This window comes from Equus asinus, chromosome X (assembly GCF_041296235.1).
Source record: "Equus asinus isolate D_3611 breed Donkey chromosome X, EquAss-T2T_v2, whole genome shotgun sequence".
NCBI lineage: Eukaryota > Metazoa > Chordata > Mammalia > Perissodactyla > Equidae > Equus > Equus asinus.
The window spans coordinates 35,502,636-35,530,620 of NC_091820.1; the positions used below are offsets into that span (position 1 = coordinate 35,502,636).

Genomic DNA, 27,985 nt, shown 5'->3' on the forward strand with positions numbered 1-27,985 from the left:
ACTCATACAGCTCAACAACAAAAAAACCAACAATCCAATTAAAAGATGGGCAAAAGATCTGAACAGACATTTCTCCAAAGAAGATATATGGATGGCCAACAGGCATATGAAAAGATGCTCAACATCATTAGCTATCGGGGAAATGCAAATCAAAACTACAAGGAGGTATCACCTCCCTCCAGTCAGAATGGCTATTCTTAACAAGACAGGAAACAACAAATTTTGGAGAGGTTCTGGAGAGAAGGGAACCCTTGTACACTGCTGGTGGGAGTGCAAATTGGTGCAGCCACTATGGAAAGCAGTATGAAGTACCCTCAGAAAATTAAGAATAGGTCTACCATATGATCCAGCTATCCCACTGCTGGGAATTTATCCAAAGAACTTGAAAACGCAAAGGCATAAAGATACCTGCACCCCTATGTTCACTGCAGCATTACACACAACAACCAAGACTTGGAAGCAACCTAGGTGCCCATAAAGGGATGAATGGAGAAAGAAGATGGGGTATTTATACACCATGGAATACTACTCAGCCATAAGAGATGATGAAATCTGGCCATTTGTGACAACATGGATAGTCCTTGAGGCTATTATGCTGAGTGAAATTAGTCAGAGGGAGAAAGTCAAATACCATATGATCTCAGTCATAAGTAGAAGATAAAAACAACAACAAACAAATACATAGCAAGGGAGATTGGATTGGTGGTTATCATAGTGGAGGAGGGGAGAGCAAAAGGGGTGATTAGGCTCACATGTGAGGGGTTGGACTATAATTAGTGTTTGGGTGGTGAACATGCTATAATCTACACAGAATTCAAAATATATTACGATGTACATCTGAAAGCTACATAATGTTATAATCCAACATTACTGCAATTAAAAAAAATAAAAATTTAAAAACTTAAAACAAATTTTGCAAATAGCAAGAAAAAAATAATTATTACACAAGGCTCAAATATCCACAATGGAGGGAAATGTCATCAAGAGAAAAAGGTATAAAAACCTTTTGTTGAGTTGTGAATTACAAATCAGACATGCAAAAATAAAATTTAAAAAAAGAAAAGAACTCCCTAATTTTAAGGGAGAAGACTAAGCAAGAGGTAGTATGAATGCAATAAAATACAGTTCACATATTTTAATGATGTTAATAAGTAGAAAATATGTATCAATTGATAAATAGCCAATTTTATATATTATACACATATATATAAACAAAGATTGGAAAAGAAGCTACAATAATTTAAACATTTAAACTGCTCACTGGAATGTTTTGCTACAAAATTGTTTAATTATACTATAAAGAAATAAAACTTTAGGGAAAAAATGGGAAATTGTACATTACAAACTGCACAGTACTCACAGGAAAGTAATTAAAAGATGAGGCGCTTATCCTTCTGGGATTCTAAATGAGTTCATTTCTCTTAATTTTAAATATGCAGAAAATTAAGTGAGATCCAAAAACTGCATCAACTAAGTCCACCAATTCTGACATTCCTTTCAGAATAGAAAATTGCAATTGTTGTTCTCTGTGTAAATTAAAATTTATATATTTACATTTGCTCCACATGAGAGATTCCCAAATCTGGCTATGTATCCGATTACCTGGGGAACTTTTAAAATAAGTTCCTGGCCCCATCTCCTGGAGATTCCAATTTGGAAAGCCTGGAGTGGATGCCAAGAATCAGTATATATAATATAAAGCTCATGTTGGTGTAGTAAGGGTACTCCTCCTCTGATTCAGCTAGCTTTTGGAACTGGTCCCTTATTTCAGGGATTTTCAAACTCTACTGTGCATACAAACCACCTGCAGATGTTACAAAGAAGCAGATTCTGATTCAGCAGGTCTAGGATGAGGCCTAGGAACCTGCAGTTCCAACAAGCTCCCAGCTGATGTCCATACTACTGGTCCAGAGACTATACTTTGAATAGCAAGACCTTATAGGATCTTTCGATCTTTCCACAGGTGAATGATAGATGGCATTCCCCTATGCAGTTCCTACCACTAGAATATTTTCTTCAAGTTTTACCTCAAATCCTTTAGCATAGCTAGAATATACAATTTGCAAAATACTTGACATATCTTTACTATGTACCCTAGTACCAAGTGAATGGAAATAATTTCCTCCATTTACAGAGTATCCCTAAAGGATGAGCGTTACTGATGTCACAATTCAGAGATGAAATCAAAATTTACATAGTTTTCAATATATATACAAGGAAGTTGATCACAATCATGGTTATAATAGTGAAATATTGGACAAAAATGTAGATGTCCAACAACATAGGACTGATTAAATAACTTATAAGGGCATCTATTAAAAATAATGATGTGTTGGGCCAGCCCTAGTAGCCTAGTGGTTAAGTTTGGCACACTGTGCTCCGGCAGCCGGGTTCAGTTTCTGGGTATGGACCTATACCACTCATCTGTCAGTGGCCATGCTGTGGTGATGGCTCACATACAAAATAGAGGAAGACTGGCAACAGATGTTAGCTCAGAGCTAATCTTCCTCAGCAAAAAAAAAGAGCAAATATAATAATAATTTTTAAAAAATGACGTAAATGCACAATTACTGGTAATGAAAAGATGTTCATGATAAGTAAAGAAAAGAAAAAAGGTTTCGTAAAATCTTTTTTTAAAGATTTTATTTTTCCTTTTTCTCCCCAAAGCCCCCTGGTACATAGGTGTGTACTTTTAGTTGTGGGTCCTTCTAGTTGTGGCGTGTGGGATGCCACGTCAGCATGGCTTGATGAACGGTGCCATGTCCGCGCCCAGGATTTGAACTGGCAAAACCCTGGGCCTCTGAAGCAGAGCGCACGAACTTAACCACTGGGCCACGGGGCCGGCCCCCTATAAAATCTTCTAATACAATTCCATTTTGTGAGGGTAAAAAACACACAGTGATATATACATTTACACAAAAGAAAGAGTCCAGAGAGATATATACTAAAATATTTAAAGCATCTTCAAAGTACTGGAATTTCCGGTGATTTTGATGTTTGTTTGCTCACATTATCTAATATTTCTATGACATAGATGTTATAAAATTCTTAAAGGGTAAAAATAGGGTGAGAAGAAAACCAAGCAAACCCCACATGCACACACCTTTCAAGAACTACTAGATTGGCTTAACTTCTAGGTAACTTGCACTCCAAAGAGCCATAAGGGACTTCATACAAAGCACTTTGAAAGCTTGTTAAAATTGCAATCTTGCATCCCACCCCAGACTTACTGAATCTGAATCCCTAACAATAGGCTCTGGAATCCTGCTTATAAAGCAAACACTGACTCTTACAAATAGAAAAGTTTCAAAAGTTTGGTGTTAAACAAAAAGCTTCCTAGAAATGCAGGGACCTGGATTAAATTTCAACCTATCTGAATGGCAACCTACAGCAAATTCAGAACGGGTGAAATCACAGTACATACATACACACCCACATGCACCAAGACCATTGGAATTTGAACAACCACAAAAACCTATACTTAGGGGCCGGCCCGGTGGCACAGCAGTTAAGTTCGCACGTTCTGCTTCTCATTGGCCCAGGGTTCACTGGTTCGGATCCCAGGTGCGGACCAGGGCACCAACTGGCAAAATCCATGCTGTGGTGGGTGTCCCACATATAAAGTAGAGGAAGGTGGGCATGGATGTTAGCTCAGGGCCAGTCTTCCTCAACAAAAAGAGGAGGATTGGCAGTAGTTAGCTCAGGGCTAATCTTCCTCACACACAAAAAAAACAAAAAACCTATACTTAGTGATTTATTTATTCAATCTTAATTTTAAGCATCTCACGTGAACACTGACCATTTCTCAGGAGCTAATTGACGTCACAAAGATTTTCCTTATAGTTGATCTACATCTATCTGAAACTATTCGTTTTTTTTTATCTGAAACTATTCTTATTATAACCCCTTCTATGATGTTTTATCCTCCTTTAGTCCTTCTTTAGTTAGAAGTACCACATAAACATTTATTATGGAACCAAATATTTAGGTAATTCAACTATTCTATTGTTTTCATTTGTCCTTTCTAAACACATTCCAACTGACTAACCTCAGTAGATTCTGGTGATTATTTCTTCCAGAGATCCTCTTTGAGCTAAATTCAAAGGCATGGTGGAGTATATATTAAAAGAAGTCCTCAAAGAATCAAGAAAAACATTTCCTATTCTGAAAAATACCACATGAACCCCCCCAAAATTTACTGAAAGAAAAAGAGAAAAGAGAGATATCACACTGAATATATCCCTAACATATCACACTCTTAAGTATTTAGTATAACAATCAACTCATAAGGCATACATTTACTAAAAGTTTTCAAAATGAGATGTTAAGAGTTTCGGGAATTTTCTAAGGTTAATAAATTAAGAGCATTTTCCTAAAGAAAGCCGTGATATTTTTCTCCTTTAAAACAGGGGAAAACATTAGGAGAAAAAAAGGTCGGCATGAGCTCCTAAGAGGATCTAGGAAAGGAGCACAATTTCAGGGAGGTGGGGGACAAACTCTTCATTTTATTTTAATCCATGATACATTTTAATCCTGGATCACTCAGAAGGCCAGGCCAGTTAAAACTGCAATTTATTAAAACCAAGAAGATTTTATACCCACCTGCAGTTCACACCAAGCAACCTCAACCCATGTTTCAGTGTCCAGTCCTTTATACACTGTTTTAAATGCTCCTCTTCCCAGCTCTATGTCAAATTTCAGGAACCTGCCACTAGGAGAAGTAGCTACAGCCTTCATTTCTGCTTCTTCTTCCATTTCCTTTTCATTTTTCTCCTTGAAACAATCTTTTGAGGATTCCGAAGTTGCCTTTGAACATTGTTCATATTTAACTTCTCTTAGCACATTTGTAGGAAGCTTTTCTACTCTTGGAATATCTGTTGCAGTCTTTATTCTCTCATCTTTGGAGGAAGATTCAGCAACTTTGTCATCTTCTGTCATCTCAACACTCTTTCGGAAGAATCTCTTCCTTTCTATGGTTTCCCCAGAAGCAGACAAGGTACTGTTTTTTTCCTTTAGTCTAGCTTCTACTGTCAAAGTCGCTGGAGCCTGAGGAACTCTGTTTTCCAATGAAACTCCATCAGGTTTCTCAGAATCTTCTGTGCTAGCTGGCTCTCCTGAATCAGTAGCCATTGTAATTAAGGTTGGCACTAAAATTTTTCCTTTTCCACTCTTCAGTCCAGTTACATCTCAGGTATCAGAATTATCAGAATGGACTTCCTTTTATGCGGTCATATGTTTCCATAGCAACCTGAAGGGGAAAAAAGGATATTTTAAAATCAGCCCACAAAGGAAATCATTAAGGAGAAAATAAGTCACCTGATGGTTTAATCCCTTTTTTTTAAAATAAGATGTTTGCTCTTTTTCCTCTCCAATCTTAGCAACCATCAGACTCCAGGGACCATGTCTTATCTTGTTTATCACTGTAGTCCTCAGTGGCAGACTGCTTGGCATATAGCTCAACAAGTCTTGATATTGTATGAATATTGGTTAGGAACCTGGTTTTCAGCCCCATCTATCAATCCATCATATTTAAAACAAGAATCCAAACCCTGAGTTCACTTAACTACAAGGTTAACACACACAATAAGTAAAACAAGCAGACAATTTCTCAGTAGGTGGTCTTTGTCTAAAATTCTGGAATCAATCCAACAGTAGTTTCTTTGTGGTGAAATATACTTAATATCAAATTTATGATCTTAACCATTTTAAGTGTACAATTCAGTGGCATTAAGTACATTCACAATATTGTGCAATCATCACTACTATCTTTTTCATCATCCCAAACTGAAATTATGTATCCATTAAACACTAACTCCCCATCTCCCCAGCCCCTGGTAATCTCTATTCTATTTTCTGTCCCTATGAATTTGCTTATTCTAGGTACTTCATATAAGTGGAATCATACAACATTTATCCTTTTGCGTCTGGCTTATTTCACTTGGCATAATGTTTTCAAAGTTCATAGATGTTGTAGCATGTAGCAGAATTTATTTCTTTTTAAGTCTGAACAATATTCCATTGTATGTATATACCACATTTTGTTTTAAAGATTTTATTTTTCCTTTTTCTCCCCAAAGCCCCCCAGCACACAGTTGTATATTTTTAGCTGTGGGTCCTTCTACTTGCGGTATGTGGGATGCCACCTCAGCGTGACCTGATGAGCAGTGTCATGTCTGCGCCCAGGATCCGAACTGGCGAAACTCTGGGCTGCCAAAGTGGACCGCACGAACCCAACCACTCGGCCACAGGCCCAACTCCCACATTTTGTTTATACATTCATCTGCTCAATGGACTGGGTTGTTTCCACCTTTTGACATTGTGAATAATGCTGCTATGAACATTCAATAGTAGTTTTGAATAATGCAAATACTTGTTTATGAGCTTGCCTTCGGATTTTAACAGAAAGAAACTACTGTCAAATATTAACACACTATAATTTAAAAAATGGCAAGAAAGACTTAAAAATATGCAACCTCTTGAACCAGCAATTCCACTTATAGGAACTTGTCTTAGAAAAATAGTCAAGAATCTGTGCAAAGATTTAACTATAAAGACATTCATTATAGCACTTAAAATTTGGAAAAACTGTAACAAAACATAAGCCTAATAGAAGTTTAATTAAATACTCCAAAATGAGATTGGTTACATCATTTAAAAAACACTGCAGTTTTTAGTGAGATAAAAAGACATTCCCTATAAATTATATGGTTAAAAAAAAGAAATAGATACAACAAGCTTCCATATACACACACACATAAACACAGACACACAAAATATTAACTCTGAATGGTGGAATTACAGACTTTTTTCTTCCTGATTTTCTGTATTTTCTAAAACTTTCCACAATGAACATGTGGAAATATATAGAATATATAAGGAAAAAAATTTTTCAAAAGAATAGTCAAACCACCAATAAGAAAATCCTTCCCTTCTCATGACAAACATGCATCACAAAGTTAAGACTGTATACCTGTTTATTATACTATGTGCCTTACAAGGCACAATTTGTCATGTCAAACCAAAAAGAAACAGAAATATCAAATTTGAAAAACTAAAGAAAAACAACCCTGAACTAAAACAAACAAAATGGGGAGAAATACTCCAAACTGTTATACGCATTCAACACAATTCCTATCAAAATCCCAGCTGCTTTCTTTACAGATATTAACAAGCTGATCCTAAAATTCATATAGAACTTCAAAGGGCTGAGAATAGCCAAAGCCAAAACAATCTTGAAAAAGTACAAAGTTGGAGGATTCACCCTTCCCAATTTTCAAATCTACTACAAAGCTTCAGTATTAAGACAATGTGGTACTGGCATAAGGATAGATGTATAGATAGGCAGAATAAAAGTAGAGTCCAGAAATAAACCCACATATTTATAATTGATAGATTTTCAACAAGGATGCCAAGACAATTCAATGGGGAAAGAGCAGCCTTTTCAACAAATGGTGCTGGGAAAACTGGATATCCACATGCAAAAGAATGAGGTCGGACACTCTAAGTAGGGTTTCCTGGAAAAAATGCCTGAAGTGAGTCTCAAAGAAAGAAAATTAGCTGATCCAAGCAAAGGGAAGATCACAAGCAAAGTCATGAAACAGCACAAAGTAAGTGTATGAGTGGTACCACGAACAGTTTACTTGCAGGCACATTAGAAGCAGGCAGATGAGGACAGAGAGGCAGATAGTCACCAAAGATTTCTATGTCATACAATGTAAAACAAGGAGACCAGTTAGAGAGCTACTGCAACAAACCATGAAATAGATGCTGAGGTTTGAATGAGAATAGTGGCAAGAGAGATAGATTCAAGATACATTAAAGAAGTACTAAATGCAAGATTTACTGCCTGAATATGTCTGTAAGGGAAAAGGAAGAGTCTATGATAACTTCCAGAAATTTGCCTATCAGATAACACTACTAGGACATAGCTGTACTAACACCAGAGGTAAGAACTAAAACAAGGACTCATGAAGTGCTCTATAAGGTTACACCGCCAAATCAATATACTTCAAAAGTCACTTAATAATATTAGTATTGCCTGCAAGTAAGAAAAGGCAACCAACAATGCCTCACTTAAGTGGAGGATTTTTCTTTAACTTTTTATTTTAACATAATTTTGGACTTGGGAAAAAACCTGCAAGGATACACAAAGAATCCAGTATATGGTGCACTCACATTCCCCAAATGTTAACATTTTAGGTGAGATATTCTTAAGAAAGAATAATATTATTCATTTCACTTGACTGAAGGTCACTTTGAAGGTCACTTGAAGAAACCTGAAGAGCAGAGATCCATAAGACAAAAGGACTTCTAAGCAGACACAAATAGGTAAAATCAGAGAATTAGTGCAGAACCTCCTTTAAAAAATGAAATCTTACTCAGAACCCTAAAATGAAAACAGAAGGGCAAGTAGTACTGCTCTGGTATAATAATTCTAACATGTTTGGTCACCTAGTTTCCCAAACTACAAGATAAGAAGCAACAAATAGGAGAGATGGAGAAAGGATTGTTCCCTCAGTCTTTTAAAAACCAACCGTAAGACAAAAAATGTCACTAAAGACAAAGAGGGACATTTTATAAGAAAAGATTCATTAGGACAATATAACAATTATAAACATATACATATGTAACAACAGAGCCCCAAAATACATTAAACAAAAACTGAAGAGAAAGAAACAATTCAACAACAACAGTAGAAAACAACTAAACAGAAAACCAGCAAGAATCTAGAAAACTTGGCCATACTATCCACCAACTTGACCTAACTGCCATCTATAGAACACACCACCCAACAAGAGCAAAATATACACTCTTTTCAAGCACACATAGAAAAATCTCCAGAACAGATCATATACCATGCAATAAAATATCAATAAATTTAAAAGGATTGATATCAAACAATACCTCCTACCACAAAAGAATTACATTGGAAATGAACAATAAGGACAGATATATAGATCATTGAAATAGAATTGAGAGTCTAGAAGTAAACTTTACCATTTATTGTCAATTGATTTTCAACAAAGAGCCCAAGACTATTCAATGGGGAAAAACAGTCTTTCAACAAAAGGTTCTTGGACAACTGGATATGCACATACAAAAGAATGAAGTTGGACCTCTACCTCACACCATACAAGAAATGAATTCAAAGCGGATCATAGACCTAAATGTAAGAGCTAACAATATAAAACTCTTGGAAGAGAACACTTCAATAAACCTTAGTGACTCGGGTTTAAGCAATGATTTCCCAGATACAACAACAAAAATACAAGTGATAAAAGAGAAAATTGAGAAGTTGGACCTCAACAAAATTTAAAACTTTTGTGCTTAAGGATGCCATCAAGAAAGTGAAAAGCAAAAAGGCTGGAGAAAATATGTGCAAATCATCTATCTAATAAGGGACTAGTATTCAGGATATATAAAGAATTCTTACAATTCAATAATGAAAAGATAAACAATCCAACGGGCTAAAGATCTAAATAGACATTTCTCGAAAGAAGGTATAGAAATGACCAATAAACACATGAAAATATTTTCCATATTGTTACTCATTAGGAAAATGCAAATCAAAACCACAATGAAACACTACTTCATACCAATGAGGACGGCCACAATAAAAAAGACAGACAGTAATGGGGCCAGCCTGGTGGCACAGTGATTAAATTCGCATGTTCCACTTCGGTGGCTTGGGGTTTGCCAGTTCAGATACCAGGTGTGAAGATGGCACCACTTGGCAAAATCCATGCTGTGGCAGGCGTCCCACATATAAAGTAAAGGAAAATGGGCATGGATGTTAGCTCAGGGCCAGTCTTCCTCAGCAAAAAAGAGGAGGATTGGTGGCAGATATTAGCTCAGGGCTAATCTGCCTCAAAAAAAAAAGACAGTAACAAGTGTCGGTAAGGATGTGGAGAAAATGGACCCCTCATAACATTCCCTTGTAAAATGGCGCAGCTGGTTTGGAACATAGTCTGGCAGTTCCTCAACAAGTTAAACATAGACTTACCATATGACACCACTACCCAAGAGATATGAAAACATATGTCTGCAGAAAATCTTGTACACAAGTGTTCATAGCAGCGTTATTCACAATAGTCAAAAGATGGAAACAATCCAAATGACTATCAACTGACGAATAAACAAAATGTGAGATACCCACTCAATGGAATATTATTTGGCAATAAAAAGCAATGACGTGTTGATATACCCCACAACTAGGATGAACGTTGAAAACATTATGATAAGTGAAAGAAGCCAGAGGAAAAGACCATATCCAGTATGGTTCCGTTTATATGAAATGTCTAGAATATGCAAATCTATAGAGACAGAAAATAGATTAGTTGTTGCCTGGGGCTAGGGCATAGGAACAGGACTTACTGCAAACTGTCATAAGGGATCTTTTACAAGTGACGGAAATGTTCTAACATTAGAATGTATCAAGGTTATATAACTATACATTTACTAGAAATCATTGACATTTATACTGGTGAATTTTATGGTACATAAATTATAGCTCAATAAAATATGATCTCCCTCTTTAAGAATAGTTGTTTTTTTTTTAAGATTTCATTTTTCCTTTTTCTCCCCAAAGCCACCCGGTACATAGTTATGTATTTTTAGTTGTGGGTCCTTCTAGTTGTGGCATGTGGGATACCACCTCAGCATGGCTTGATGAGCGGTGCCGCATCCACACCCAGGATTCGAACCGGTGAAACCCTGGGCCACCAAAGCGGAGCACGTGAACTTAAGCACTTGGCCATGGGGCCAGCCCCTAAGAATCTTAAAATAAAATGTTTTCACTAAAATAAAAGCCATCATAACATTAAATATGCCTTTTTAAAACTATACTCTCTACCTCCCCTACCCCCATTCTGTCCACTCTCCTTATCTTCAGCCTGGTCTCCTAGGTTGAGAATCAGTCTTCTGAAAGGAAAAGATCTGACAAAAATAAAATGTAATAACTAGTAGCCTAAGAGTAAACAACAAATAAGAAAAATAAATTTTAAGAAATAAGCCAAGGATCACTGATGTCAGCAACATGATGGAATGAACTTGCCTGGGACTCTCTCCCCTCCAACATACAAACATACATACATACATACAAACAACATACATACATACAACAACATATATACAAACAAAAAGGGGCATCCAAACTCCAACAGAGGACACCCTAACATAATACAAAAACATCAGAGACACGCAGCCACATGATGGAGTACAGAGAGGCTGAAGCCCCCCTCAGAGGAGCTGGAACGGGGTAAGAGACAACTTCGCTCCCTGCCCTAAAGACTGCGATCACTGCCGCAGGAGGATCTGTGAGGGAAGGAGTGGGGAAGGGGACGCTTGTGCTTGTGTGCAGGATCACCAAGGACACCCTAGGGCCCGTGAAGACTAGAGAGAAGCCCCTCTAATGGGGCAAAAGCTTTCATGGGGGATAACCTCCTCAAGCCAAGATCCCAGGAGACCAGATAGCGAGAGCGAATCAAGAAAGCCCGGAGTGCCCACAGAAGAAAGTGCCCCTCCCCCTACCAGTCCTGTGCCATGCCGCTCCACTGCCTGGGATATTGAGTGAAAGTGGAGGGCTCAGAATACATGGCTCTCAACCCCCACCCAGTGGCGATAGGTAGTAACTGCAACCAAATAATATCAGAATGAGAAAGGGCTGACTTTCCAACATCAGACACTACATCAAATCTCCAGACCAGAGAGAAAACGACAAGCACCCAGAACTCAGTCTTGAGTACAGAGAAATATGTAAGCTAAATGACAATGAATTCAAAATAGCTATCATCAAAAAACTCAACAAGGTAAAAGAGAATGTAGAGAAACAATTCAACGAGTTCAGGAGCTACTTCACAAAAGACATTGAAACTATAAAGAAGATTCAATCAGAAATACTAGAGATGACACAAGGGAAGAGATAAAATAATACAGATTCCCTGAATGCTTGAGTGCACATCACAGAGGAGCGTATCAGCATAATCGAAAATAGACATGTTGAAATGCTCCAGACAGAGAAGAGAGAACTAACACTAAAAAGAAATGAAGAAAGTCTCGAAGAAATATCTAACTCAATGAGGAAATGCAACATAAGAATTATAGGTATTCAAGAAGGTGGAGAGAAGGAGAATGGAGCAGAAAGCGTGTTCAAAGAAATAATAGCAGAGAACTTCCCAAATCAAGGGAAAGAGGGAAATCTGTGTGGAAGAAACTTCCAGATCTTCTAGATTTGACAATATAAAAAGACCTACTGCAAGGCACAAAGTAGTAAAACTGGCAAAAATGAATGACAAAGAATACTAAGGGCAGCAAGGCAGAAGAAACTAACATACAAAAGAATTCTTATCAGGCTTTCAGCAGATTCCTCTGCAAAAACCTTACAAGCTCGGAGAGAACGAAATGACATATTGAAATCTTTAAAAGACAAGAATCTGGGGGCCAGCCCGGTGGTGCAGCACTTAAATGTGCACATTCTGCTTCCATGGCAGGGGGTTCACCAGTTCGGATCCTGGGTGCAGAAATGGCACTGCTTGGCAAGCCATGCCATGGCAGGCATCCCACATATAAAGTAGAGGAAAATGGGCACAGATGTTAGCTCAGGGCCAGTCTTCCTCAGCAAAAAAAGAGGAGGATAGGCAGCAGATGTTAGCTCAGGACTAATCTCCCAGAAAAAAAAAGACAAAAATCTTCAGCCAAGAACAAACTATCCAGCAAAAATATCCTTCAGATATGTGGGAGAAATTAAATCTTTCCCAGACAAACAAAAGCTAAGGGACTTCGTAGCCAAGAGACGCTCCCTACAAGAAATCCTCAAGAAGGCCCTCATACCCGAAAAAAGAAAAAAAGGGAAAAAGGGGTCACGAACACAGAGTAAGGAGATAAATAGGTAGACAGAATCAGAAAAGGATAGCAAATATTCAACTACAGAGTTAGGCTAAAGTGAAGGAAAACACCAAAAACAAAGACGACCTTGTTATTTTAACCACAAACTCACAACACAAGTTGGAATAAGATATGAGAAAAACACCTTAGGAGGGGAGAAGGAAAGGGACTAAATCGGTTTAGTCTAAGGAAATAAGAGGCCACCAGAAAATGGACTGTCTTATACACGAGATTCTGAATACAAACCTCAGGGTAACCACTAAACAAAAAAGCAGAACAGAGACACAGATAATAAATAATGAAAAACCAAAGAAAAGCATCAAACAAAACTACATAATTCAAGGGCTAGACCAAAACACACAGGATGAGAAATAAAGGAAATGCAGGGAAACTGGAAAACGAGTGATAAAATGACAGCATTGAGCCCCCATACAGCAATAATCACACTAAACGTAAATGGATTGAATTCTCCAATAAAAAGATGCAAAGTGGTGAGATAGATTAAAGAACAAGACCCAACAATTTGCTGCCTCCAGGAAACACATTTCAGCTCAAAAGACAAATGCAGGCTCAGAGTGAAGGGGGGGAACTCAAGAATACAATTCCATTTGCAATCGCAACTAAAAGAATAAAGTACCTAGGAATAAATTTAACCAAGGAGGTGAAGGACTTATACAATGAAAACTATGAGACATTACTGAAAGAAACTGATAATGACAAAAGAGATGGAAAGAGATTCCTTGCTTATGGATTGGAAGAATAAACATAGCTAAAACGTCCATAACACCCAAAGCAATCTAAAGACTCAACGCAATCCCAATCAGAATCCCAATGACATTCTTCACAGAAATAGAGCAAAGAATCCTAAAATTCACATGGGACAACCAAAGACCCCAAATTGCTAAGGCAATCCTGAGAAAAAAGAACAAAGCTGGAGGTATCACAATCCCTGACTTCAAAGTGTACTACAAAGTCATAGTGATCAAAATGGCATGGTACTGATACAAAAACAGACACACAGATCAATGGAACAGAACTGAAAGCCCACAAATAAAACCCCACATCTACGGACAGCTAATCTTCGACAAAGGTGCCAAGAACATACAATAGAGAAAAGACAGTCTCTTCAATAAATGGTGTTGGGAAAACTGGACAGCCACATGCAAAAGAATGAAGGTAGACCACTATTTCATGCCATACACAAAAATAAACTCAAAATGTATCAAAGACTTGAAGATATGTCCTGACACTATAAAACTCCTGGGAGATAATATCAGTAGTACACTCTTTGACATCGAATTAAAAAGGATCTTTTCAAATACCATGTCTTCTCAGACAAGGGAAATAAAAGAAAAAATAAACAAGTGGGAATTCATCAGACTAAAGAGCTTCTGCAAGGCAAAAGAAACTAGAATCAAAACAAAGAGATAACCCAGCAATTGGGAGAAAATATTTGCAAGTCATATATCTGACCGGATGTTAATCTCCGTAATACATAAGGAACTCGCACAACTGAAGGATAAAAAACAACCCAACCAAAAAATGGGTAGAGGATATGAACAGACATTTTTCCAAAGAAGATATACAGATGGCCAATAAACACATGAAAAGATGTTCAACATCACTAATCATTAGGGAAATGCAAATCAAATCTACACTAAGATACCATCTTACACCTGTTAAATTGGCTATAATTACTAAGACTAAAAATAACAAATGTCAGAGAGGGTGTGGAGAAAAGGGAACCCTCATACACTGCTGGTGGAAATGCAAACTGGTATGGCCACTGTGGAAAACAGTATGGAGATTCCTCAAAAAACTAAAAATAGACCTTCCATATCACCTAGCTATCCCACTACTGGGTATCTACCCAAACAATTTGAAATCAACAATCCAAAGTAACTTCTGCACCCCTATGTTCATTGCAGCACTATTGACAATAGCCAAGACATGGAAACAATCCAAGTGCCCATCGACTGATAATTGGATAAAGAAGATGTGGTATATATATATACAATGGCATACTACTCAGCCATAAAAAGGACAAATTCATCCCATTTGCAATAACATGGAAAGACCTGGAGGGAATTATGCTAAGCAAAATAAGCCAGACTGAGAAAGACAAATACCAGATGATTTCACTCATATGTAGAATATAAACAAACACATGGACAAAGAAAACAGTTCAGTGGTTACCAGGGGAAGGTGGGTGGAGGGTGGGCACAGTGGGTGAAGGTGAGCACTTATGTGGTGACAGTCAAGAAATAATGTACAACTGAAATTTCACATTGATTTAAACTATTATGAACTAAATTAAAAAAAATAAGCCAAGACCTTCACTAAGCCTTTTCCAGGGCCTTTTCATCGTAGATCCAATAGCTTCTTGACCATAAAACAGAGTTTCAGAACACAGGCTTTAGAGTAGTATAAACCTGGAATCAAATCTTGGTTCTGCCTCTCACTCCTCAGAGATTTGGGGCAAATTACTTAACCTCATTCATTCTTAATTTCATTTGTGAAATCTCACAGGATTGATATGAAAATTATCATATAAACTACTTAGCATGGTGCTTGGCACAATATAATAATCAATAAATGGAAGCTTTTTTTTTCTACCTCTTAATAACCCATAGGAGCAGCACTATATTAAAGCACCATATTAAAGCATCAAAAATACTCAAGAAAACATTAAATGATTTTCAGGAGACTCTATTTAGTAAGGCCAAAATGTATATAATATACTCTTTTAAAGCTTTCCAGTAATAAACCATGTTGGTATAGCTAAAGGAGTATGCTTCAGTAACCAGGATCTCTCTTCTACATTCAGCAATGCAAAAACACAGCTCAGTGAAATAGGCCACAAAACTCAAGCCTTAAACCTGAAGTTTCTTTCTGAGTTCAACAGCTATATATCATAACCTGTGTGTGACCATTTTTTTCCTTCATAAAATGGTAACACAGCAATCTAAGCCCTAAGAATATGTATAAATACAACTGCAAAACCACTCCTAGAGAGACTGAAATTATAGGAAAAATCTCACAAATCTGCACCCTATATCTACTCTTTCAACATGTTTGATATATAAGCTTGGAGCAGTTGAGTTAAAAGTTCAAAATAATTTTTCCCCTGTAACTTTTTGTGGTTCTATCCATGGGAAACCCAGCACACAATCAGTACTTTGTCAATCAATGACTCAAGAATTTCTTCAAATTTGGGAACCAGCAATTGAAAGAATGCATATTTAAATAATCAAAATTACACAGTAAATTTTCCGTTAGCAATTCTCTCTCTCACACACACATATGCATATTCATGAGAATAAACATTTACCAAGTGCCAAGTACTGTGTCAGCGTCTGGGGATAAAAGAAAAGTCAGTTCTTGTCCTCAAGGAGCCTACAGTTTATCAAAGTTTAAGACATACTACTGTTGACTTCTGGTTCAAGAAGGTGAAGTGAATCTCTCTCTCTCGTATTTTTCAAGACCCTGGAAAAGCGATAGGAAAAGAACATAAACGTATACATCACAAGTCAAGGACATGAATGGAAAATGGCACAGCAAATACAAGATTTCAACAATTTCTGACAGAGAGAAGACAGGAAAGAACTGACTGAAAACATAAATCAAAGGATGCTCCAATCTAAAGTATATAATAGAAAGGGTTCCAACCTAGGAGGGAGCAGACTTGCGGGGCAAAACTCCAGAGGGACTCCACATGCAAAGACTGATCCCAAAAAGAGCCAGAGTGAGAAAAAAGCTGAAAACAGGGATTAACTGAAGGTCTGAATTATGATACAGTTGATGAACTCTCCCCCTGAAAGAAAGAAATCCCTGCCTGCAGAATACCAAATTCAACAAACTGGGAAGAATAAGGGTGCCCCAAAGCAAAGGCCTCTGCCCTCTGGCATTTGGGCCGTCCAAGTGTAACAGCCAGCTTCCTACCTAGTTACCCCAAAATAAAGCCTACCAGTTGTAGGCTGTGTACTCTACCGAGGTACACAGAACTCCCAGTTAGCCCTTCTACTAGGTCATTCTTAAATACGAACAGAATCAGGAGACAGCCATTTGACGAAAATCTTTAACACAGAAGAGAAAGATCAAGAAAAAGAAAACAATGTCCTTGGAGCAGCTGAAACAATTCAAGAAACCATTATTAATTTAGTTTTTAAAAATATAATCATAAGATTCAAAAGTAAAAGATAGAGATATATAATGGACAGGTTCACTGCCAACCCTGTTTCCTATCCATTCAGTTCCCACCACTCCCCCAACCACTCATTAGATTCTTGTGCAGCCCTCTGGAGTTTCTTTAGGTAAATAAGCAACATAAATATACGTTCTCCCTCTCCCTCCCTTTCTACACAAAAAGAAGCATAGTATATACCAAGCTTGCTTTAATAGTCATAATAACTTAAGAAATTTTTTTCCCTGTCAGTACACAGAGGTTCCTCATTCTTATTTTTTAATACCTATATAGTATTCAATTATTTGCTATGACAGATAACACTGAATATTTCATTTTGCATATGTGTGTGTGTATACACATACATGTAAATTCCGTGAAATGGGACAGCTGGATCAAAGGAAATCTGCATATTTAACTTTTATTGAAGTACACTAATATAGCCAGAAGAGTACACATAATACATCTGCATCTTTATATAAAGCTGCCAAACTGCCATCCATGGTCATTGTACCAATTTAAACTCCCACCTGCAATGTGCGAGAGTGTCTTTTACCCCACAGCCTTGACAAGAAAAAAGGTGTTATCAAACGTTTTGATTTTTAACACTCTGATAGGTTTAAAAAAGGAAACTGTGTGGTTTCAATTAGCATTTATCTTATGAGTGAGGTTAAGTATCTTTCACATAAACAATAATTAAAGTTAGGAATAAGCCAAGAATTTCTATTATCACTGTTACCACTTAAGGAAATAAGACTTACAAATATTGGAAAGTAGGAAACAAAACTCAGAACTTGCAGACTATACCATTATCTATCTAGAAAATCCAAGGAAATCAACTAAAAAACTATAATAGGAACTAATAAAAAAGCTCAGCAGAAAGGCCAAAGACAAAATCAACAAATAGAAATCAACGATTCTGCTATACATCAGCAATAACCAATTAGAAAATGTAATTGAAAAACAACTATCCTAAGGTGAGGGCTCTGGGGTAAGGTGGCGCCAGGAGGGGGTCAGAAGGGATGGCTGCCCCAGAAGGACAGGTCACTGTGATTTAAAAAAAAAAAAAAAAACTATCCTGGTCATAAGCGCAACAAAGCTATAAAATATTCAGCTAGAAATAAACTCAAGAAGAAATATGCAACACTTATATAAAGAAAACTGTAAAATTTTAGTGAAGCACTGTACATAAAATATACCTTTCTTTGGTAGAAAGACTCATTATCAGCATCTTCACAAACTCCCCTCTCCCAGATTACTCCAAAATCAATGCAAACCCAATCTAAATCCCAAAGAGATGTTTTTGTCCCAAATTTACAAGCTGATTTTAAAAAAGCACAAGGAAAGCAAAGAAAATCTTGAGAAAGAACGAGGAGAATTCGCTTTACCAGATATTACATATAATATAGCTAGAGTAAGATAAACAATGTGGTTTCAACACAGAAATAGACAAATGGACTAAGGGAGAACAAGAATCAGTACAGAAACAGACACATGTATGTATGGGAGTATAGTGCACGGGAAAGATGGCATTTCAAATGTGTGAGGAACAGATAGCATAGTAACTAGTGTCAGAATAATTGGCTATCCATTTTGGGGGAAATTTAAAGCCCCACTTAAAACCAGAAACAAAAATAAATTCCAGGTAGATTAGAGAGCTAAATGTAAAAACCAAAACTATATAACTACTAAAAGAAAACACAGCAGAACATATTTCTAATCTGAAGAAAGGCTTTCTTAAAAAGGCAAAATGCAAGACCATTAACAAAAAAGCTAATACATTTGGCCATTTGACCATGAACGAGGTTAAAAGATAAGCAACAGACTGGGAGCAAACATTTGCAACATGTATAGCAAAGCATTAATATCTAGAATATATAAAGAACTAAAAAAATCAGTGAGAAGAAATACAAATGGCCAATACACGTATGATCGGGGATGGCTCAAACTCTTTAGGAAGCAGGGAGATGCAAATTCAAACAACTTAATATCATTTTTTGTCCAAGAGATAAGCAAAAAAATCTGTTAATATCACTTTTGAGAAGTGTACGAGAAATTCGACACTCCATGCACTGTTGGCAGATAAACTGGAATAGCCTTTGCATATGGCAAATTCCAAGTATCTAGTGCATATTTGTCACCTAGCAATTCCACTTCTTAGAATCTACTTGAAAAATATTTTTGTACGTGTAAAACTATGTATGTACAAGGATTTTTTACTGAAGCATTGTTTGAAAGAGCAAAAAAACTGAAAAGAACTTAAATATCCATCTGTAAGAGAATAATGGAATAAACAGCAGTACATCTATATTTAGTAGTAACACGCATCTGTTTAAAAAATAAGAGATGGATATATACTGACGTATAAAACTCTCCTACACATACACACTCTTAAGTGAGAAAAGCAAGTTATAGTACATGTACATTACTTCTATATATCATTTATGTAAAAAAACACAAAACTTTATATTTCTAAATGTATTCATATATGTGTAGATGCATATAAAAAAGACTGGAAGGATATGCTCTAAACTGATCCTAGTGGTTAAAGAAGCATGTAGTACGAAATACTATGTATCCACTCAAATGAATGAAGTGAACAGACATACTGGCGTGAAAAGAGCCCTAAATCATATTCTTTGGGAAAACAGCAAGTCATAAAATACGTGTTTTTTATTTGTATATGCATATACATATGCAAGTAAATACAGAGAAAAAGGACTGTACAAGTTCACAGTCAACTCTTAACAATGGTTACCCACCAGGAGGGCAGGACATTGGGTAAAGGGGGACTTTAAGGTTTAATCTACCTCTATATTATTTTAATACTTTAAAGCAGAATTGTCCATCAACAAGCTGTACAAAAGAACTAGTTAAGGATATTATAATTTCCTAAACTAACTGAAGGAAGGACAAAACAAATAAGATATGTACAACATATATTCAAATGAATATTCTCAGTTAACACTTATTGAGTGTTTGTGCCAAGCACTGTAAGCCCTTTCATGCATTTTCTCATGTAACCATCACAAGAATCTTGAGGTAAATAATATTTCTATTCCCATTTTACAAATGAGGAAACTAGGCTCAAAAAATTAAGTTAACTTGCCTAAGATCACACAGCTAGTAAAAACCAGGGCCAGAATTCAACCCAGACATCTGACTCCTAAGTCCACTCTTAACTACTCATAATATGGGGTCACATATGACTTGGAGCCACATGCACACACTATATACAACCCTGACTTGCACAGAAACACATACACTGCACAACCACATCACAGTCATTGTGAGTTTATAACACTAAAATGATCTTCTTCCTCACTTTCATCCTCCAGTTTTGCTTTAGCAAGGTCATTTCCTCAATTAAAGATGCCCATTTTATGTGAAAAAAATCCTGGGTCCAAATTAGAAAAGGGGTTGAAACCACCTCCATATTCTTTCATCATCAAAATTAAGCAATTCCTATTTATCAATCATCTACTCTCACATCCCTAATTAACACCTTACTCTGCCTAACCTTTTATAACAGTGATTGCCAAAGTACAGACGGCCCTCAGGCCAAACCCAACTCACCTCACTGCCTGTTTTTGTGCAGCAGATGAGCTGAGAAAGATTTTCAAATGGTTGAAAAAAAATCAAAAGAAGAATAGTATTTCATGACACATGAAAATTATTCAAAATTCATATTTCAGTGTTCATAAATAGTTTTATTGGAACATAGCCACGCTCATTCATTTACATATCGTCTATGGTTGCTACCGCAGTAGAGCTGAGTTGATGCAACAGAGACTCCTTGGCCCGCAAAATCTAAAATATTTACTACCTGATCCTTTACAGAAAAAGTTTATCAAATCTTGCTTTAGGGTTTTCAAAAGAACTTCTTCTATTTAACTCAACTACTCCTAACAACAACCCTGAGAGCTACTTGGCATTTTGAAAATTAGAAGATTTTAGAATTCTGAAAATTAGAAGGCTCAGAGAAGTTTAGCGTCTTGCCCAAGTCACAGAGCTAGTAAGTGAAGGGGAGAATTCTGGAACCCAGGTTTTCTAGCTCTAAATCCAACATACTTTCTATCATACTATCACTTTCTAAAAACCCAACCCCTCCCAATTAATCAATGAGTTTAGACATTTGCTGCTAAAATTTACCACATGAGTAGAGACATAAAAGCTTTAAGTTGGTGGGAAAACATTTCTCAATTGAGAAACTTTGACTCAAAAAATATATTAACAGAATGCATTGCATTTCATATGTAGTTGTATAATTTACAAAGTATATTTTCTCATTTAATTAGCAAAGAAACACTGCAAAATAGGTAGGGCTTTTGTTTTGTTTAGTAACAAATAAGGAAAAAGATGCCTACAGACTTGCACAAGATTATACTGAGGCAAGACCAGAACCCAGGCTGACTCCTACTCCAGTGACATTTCCACTTGGGAACACTGTCTCTTCTCACAAGGAATGTACCTGGGTTTTTTTCCCTTTGAAACAAAAAACAGTAACTCACACATTTTTAAATAGTAGGAAATCTCAGGTGTTATTTTAGAAGGGATAAATTAACAAGGTAACAAAATAACAATTAACAGAAGGGGTATAATCAGAGGTGAACTATCACCTCATAGGTCTTAGAGCTGATCAAGCAGATTTCTCATTCTTGTATTAAAACACATCTCCTAGTTTTTTAAAAACTTCAAATTAATGTCCCTATTTTAATTATGCTTAACTAGAGGCTGAGATTTACCAACCAATTCTGCTGTGCTAAATTTTAATCCTCATTTTTACAAGTAACTAAACTAAAATAATCTTACATTATTCCTAAACAAATAGGATAATAAATGGGTGATATAGCCTAAGCAAATAAAAAGTCTCCACAAGGAACTGATCGATATACATTTTGGTCAAGAAGTTGGCTCACAATCATAAACTATTTAACACATAGATATGATTGCTTTAAGGATAAATCTAATGGCAATTTCTGGTTAATTACAGACTAAATCTGCTTTTTTTTCCCCTAGTTTTAAGCAAAGATTTCACCCTATACAAACAGTTTGAAAACAAAAAAATACTCATTATTAAAAACATCACTTATGTAACTTTAGCATAATGATTGCCTAGCTTACCATATGGAAAATGCCTCATCACGAAAGTCTCAAAGAGCTCTAGAATACCCCCACATTTCAAATATAGGTCATGACCTTCAAAAATGCATTGAGAAACATTTCTCCCCCACAACTTCCCAGAGTGATTAGAAATCACCACAACATAGCTTCATTTAACTAATATACACATATAGTATTGTGTATTATGTATTTTACAGTTTTAAAAACTTCAAGTTAACCCACACGAAAAAGAACGAAGCTGGACCCTTACCTCATACCATATATAAAAATTAACTCAAAATGGATCAAAAACCTACTATTAAAGCTAAAACTATAAAACTTATAGAAGAAAATATAGAGGTAAACCTTCATGATCTTAGATTTGGTAATGATTTCTTAAATATAACACCAAAAGCACAAGCAACAAAAGGAAAAAAAGATAAATTGGACTTCATCAAATTTCAAAACATTTGCACATCAACAGATACTACACCATAAAAAAAGTAAAAAGACAACTCACAGAGTGGAAGAAAATATTTGCAGATCATATATCTGATCAGGATCTTGTATCTAGAATATATTTTTTAAAAACTTACAACTCAACAATAAAAAGATAACCAAATTAAAAAATGGGCAAAGGACTTAAATAGACATTTCTCCAAAGAAGAAATTCAAATAGCCAATGAGCACATGAAAAGATGCTCCACATCATTTGTCATTAGAGAAATGGAAATCAAAACCACAATGAGATACCACTTCATACCCACTAGGATGGCCATAAAACCCACAACAAAACAAACAAACAAAAAAAACCCCAGAAAGTAATAAATTGTTGGTGAGGATGTGGAGAAATTCAAACCATTATACACTGCTAGTGGGAATGTAAAATGGTGCAGCAACTGTGGAAGACACTTTGGTGGTTCCTCAGCAAGTTAAACATAGAATCACCATATGACCCAGTAATTCCACTCCTAGGTACATACTCCCCAAAACTGAAAACATGCATTCAAATAAAAACTTGTACATGAATATTCATACCAGCATTATTCACAAAAGCCAAAAGGTGGAAAGATCCCAAATGTCCATGAACTGACAAACAGATAAACAAAATGTAGTATATCCACACAATGGAATGTAATTCAGCCATAAAAAAGAATGAAGTACCGATACATGCCACAACATGAACCTAAAAAACATGCAAAGTGAAAGAAGCCAGACACAAAAGGCCATGTATTATATGATTCCGTTTATATGAAATATCCAGAATAGGCAAAGCTATAGAGACAACAGACTAGTGGTAGACAGGGGATGTGGGGAAAGCAGAATGGGAAGTGACTGCTTAATGGGTCCAGGGTTTCCTGTTGGGGTAATGAAAATAGTTTGGAACTAGATGTGCAACATCATGAAGGTACTTAATGCCACTGAATTGTATACTCCAAAATGGTAAATTTTATGTTATGTGAATTCTAGCACAATAAAAAAGTTACCAGGCTAAAACACAGAAAACAATGTGACGTCATTTCTATTTTTAACAAAAGTTAATGAACAAAATAATACATCCCTGGAAGAAAGGGGCATTGAAGCCTCACTTCTGCAGTAAGTTAATCTCAACATTTTCCAAATCAAGTATCTCATGACAAGCTCTACCAAAACAATTAAAAATGGCATCAAACTCTACTTTTGAAGCTTTGGGAATTTCTGAATGAATGCCTTTAAAAATGTCCCTTACAGTCATCAAATATCTCCTAAGAGTGCCATAAATTTTATGATCTCAAAGAAAAAGGGAAAAGATCCACCCCTAAGAGTGTATTCTGGCTTTTAGCCAAGAGACATAATCAAGTATATCTGCAAATAGAGCTGGTCTACTTATACTAAGATGGGAGACTGAGAAAGGAAGGTTTTTTCTTACACTCAATTCCCATCCCCACAAACATAAACACAAAAATTTAGGCCCTCCATTAATTATTTTTTAAGTAAATTACCTGACTAGAAATCTGATAGTAATTTAACAGTTCTCCTTTTCTTTACTTCTGAGTATGCTGGTTCTTTGCAACCACTGGCTTTATCATTTACTGGCTAAGCGATGGACGCCTTATTGAAAAGAAATTCCTCTACTTTACAGAAGAAAGTTAAAGTCTGAGTTACAGAAACATTAACTCCTAAAATACTATAGAAAAATTATATTAACAAATGCAGACCTGTGACATGAGGATTAACATTGGTCTAGAAATCAGAACTCCAGGGTCTACCACTTACTTACTAGGGAAAGTCTTATTTTTCTGAGCTTTATTTTACTCTCAGGTATAAAAAGGAAAACAATTTCCCGCCTGCCTGCCAACAGAAGTACAGTAATAAAAATATGTACGAGGTATGATGGGACCACTAAAGAGGGGCACCTAACCGAGTGCGGTGGAGGATGCTAGGAAAAGGGGGAGCAGCAAAGGCTTTCAGGAATAGCTAATGACGGAAGTTAGTCTAAAAAAATGAGTTCAAATTCAAAAGGAGGGGGAGACAGAGCATTACAGGTTGCAGGGCGGGGGCATCAGAAGCAAAGGCACAGAGAAGAACATCACAAATCTGTTTGTTATTCCCCTTCTTTAACAGTCAAGGGCTCCTAACTCCGCAGGGTAGTCCTTCACCCCACCCTCAAAGATTCCATGCTCATCTCATTCCACTCCCCAAAGAGACCATGCTTACACTTTCCAGCCTCAATACTTGAATGTTCCTCCACTCCAGGAACATATAATTCAAAACTGGGAGACTACCTTGTCTGCCAAAGTTAGTGCAACATTTCCAGGCTCTCATGGTGCTTTTATACTTCGGCGCTACTACTTAATACACTAAGTATTCATCTTAATACAAGAGAATATGAACATAATATTAACTTTTGTATTTAAACTCTGGGTAGCCAAAACAAGGATTACACTCTTTCCAACATCAAAGCAGAATAAAAGAAAAAGGACATGGGAATGTTCCCAAATTTGCAACATTTCCAAGATAAATGATATATGTCAGTAAAGTTTGTAAAAAGTAATCATGAAAAGTTAAAAATCCATAAACTATTAATCTTGACCTAGAACAGAATGAGACCATCACAAGACATCCTTAACAGAAGATAATTAATGTATTCAGAGAACAAAATGTCCAAGTAATCTGCTGTAATTTAAACTCACACTAAAAAGCAAGTGCCAATTTTCAAACAAGGTAAATTCAAAATGACTTTAAAAGTCATGTACAATTATTTTACCACTCAAAATCAGCTTTAGTGCATCTTAGCTATCCTTTAATGCAAAGAATCTTTCTTTTGGACTGTTGATTTTAAACAATTTTTAAACTCATCAACCCAATGGAGAGAAACTGTCTAGAAGACATTCACTGCTCTGTGTCATATAGTGAGACCTCTTCAAAAGTTCTCTTGGTATTACAACTTACTATAGACGAAAAACAGGTAACAATGCCTCCCAAAATTGGATGCAATCACTACCATACAAAAGGTTTTCATAACTTAAAGGCTATTTATTCATATAATTGCTTCAGTCAATAGTAACTCTTAAGAAGTACTAGCCATAGCACTCCCATCTGTTTTGAGGGTTCAATTTCATTTTAACAAGATCTATCAACTCCCAAGATACGGAGATACACACGTGCAGGATTTCCACCCACATCCCACTACATAAATGTTTCACCACTCTTAAACTTGTCCAAAAAAACCCTCTTTCAGAACAGTGAAGCCACCTCACCACTTTTATCCTAACCCCATCATACCATCTCCTCCCCATCCCCAACCTGTCAGTCACAGAACACACCACCCATTCCCAAATAACACCTCTCAATCTCCTCGAACCTAACCCATTTATACAACTAGCTAGCAATATCCCTCACCCCGATCCAGACGTAACGACCTTCACACACATCAAGTGAATCTCTAAACTAAATCCACTTTCCCCCACCCCATTACCCACTGAAACTCAACTTCCCATACCCGAAGCGATCTTGCCTTTTAGTAGCCTCAATCCCTCTTAAATAAGATCACTCAGTCCTTTGTCAACCGTCTCGCGGCCCCCCTCATGTATTCTCCTCACCTTCCCCGTTCCCTAGTCTTCCATCAACTCCCAAAGTTGCCACCCTCCAACAAAAACGAAAAAGAAAAGACAAAAAACGCACCTCAACCTCAAACCTGCCCTTCCTCACTTTCCCCTCTGAATTTCCCTCTCCGCCTGTTCGCTCACACCGACAGCAGCTACGATAACCCCGAAGACCCGAGCCCGGCCTCGTCCCATACCTCTTGGTGAAGGCAATCACCCTGCCTCGCTCAAGCCGCCCCCAACTAGGGCGCTTACTCCGAACAGACTCTTGGCCGCCGCTGCCTCCCTCCATTCATCCCCGGCCCATTCATCTCTCAGCCCGATCCCAGACACGCCCCCCGGCCTCCTCCCTCTCTCCCAGCACCCCTGCCGGCCCGGGACCCTCACCAGGTTTGAGGCTCTCGCGGAGGGAGACTGACTCTTTTCGCTTCTCCCTCGCCCTCTTTCAAGCCTCAACTCGCCCCTCGACGAGCCACACCATAGAACACACACATACACACACACCGCCTCCTCCTCTATCGCCTCCTCGGATGCTTCTTACTCCCCTCCTCGATGGCTCGAGCTCAGCACCGCGTTGTGTGCGCGTGCGCGCACGAGCGTCTCCCCGAGAGCCCACCGGGCCAGCTACGGCCGCTAGGTAAAGAGCGGGCGGGGTTAGGGGAGTGGGGTGCGAGCCCAAGCTCGGGCTCGCCCGGGAGCTGAGCAGGCGCACGCGTACTCCAGCCAGGGAATTCAGATGGAGAGGAGAGGAGAGGGGGGCGGAGGGGGACGGAGGGGGGCGGGGAAGGGAGGGGAGAAAAAGAGAGGAGGAGGGGCAGAGAAAGCCGACGGAGCAATCCCAACTCCGAACGGCCCTTATTACTGCGAGGTGCAGAGTGGCTAGCCAACTGCAGCATGCGCACTCCTCCCCCGCCCTCTTCAACGCAGCGGGAGAGAAGGATGCGCGTCGAGGAGAAAGGCTTCTCTCCTTTCCAAAAAGAAAATCTCAGTTAGGAACCACGGGTGACGCCTCCTATGTGTTCAAAAGCTCGCTCTCTACGGCAGATTTACCCTCTCCTCTCCAAAAAAAGAATTAAAAAGTCCAAGCACACTACTTTCTACCCACCCACAGCCCACTCTCAGTTCTCCTCAAGCATCTAAATGCGGGAGCTCTCCTGAGATGTGGTACCCGCCGGCACCTCTTCGCCAGCCACCCCAAACTCCTTTTCCAACTCCCAGCTTTTCTCGCGAGACCCATACCTGCCGGCTTCGGGATTAGAAATCGAGGCACAGATTTACAAATACCGGTCTCCCGGTTACGTTGCGAGGGCAACGACCACAGCATGTCTCCCCCACCCCCCAGGACCGCAGTGCGCGCGCGCGGGGGCTGGGCGACAAGGAAAGTAGGGGTGAGAAAGGGAAGCTATGAAACGGATTTTTGACAGCATGTAACCACTAGGCCTGGGCACGTGCCCTGCGCTTCGCAGGCGGATGCGGTGTACCCTGGGAATTGTAGTTTTTCTTCCCAACTCTAGTCCTACTCCCACCCTCAGCCTTACATAGGCCTCAGGCCGGGAGGGGGATTAGCGACGCCATTTTGCCGGGAACAATGGCCCTCGGCCCTAGCGGTGGCGGGTGGGGGAGGGACTTATGTTTTAAGGGTTCGGTTAACCTCCCCTGGCCCCTCGGTGCCATAGCAACCCCTTCAGAAACCTGGCCACGCCCCCTCGCTGTTCCGCCAGGCTCCCAGACT

General features: G+C 38.0%; 1 protein-coding gene across 4 annotated transcripts in view; it reads right to left on the reverse strand.

Moving 5' to 3' along the window:
• Positions 1-27,626, reverse strand: part of WNK3 (WNK lysine deficient protein kinase 3) — a 168,468-nt gene extending 140,842 nt beyond the window's left edge. The window contains exons 1-2 of one of the 4 annotated variants that reach the window (XM_070501994.1): positions 27,493-27,626; positions 4,603-5,248 (exon numbers count right to left, since the gene is read on the reverse strand). In XM_070501994.1, coding sequence (XP_070358095.1) covers positions 4,603-5,130 — 528 coding nt within the window. In that variant the 5' untranslated portion in view covers positions 5,131-5,248; positions 27,493-27,626. The other 3 variants (XM_070501995.1, XM_070501993.1, XM_044763043.2) reach the window with 3 other exon arrangements.
• Between the last annotated feature and the right edge of the window lie 359 nt (positions 27,627-27,985).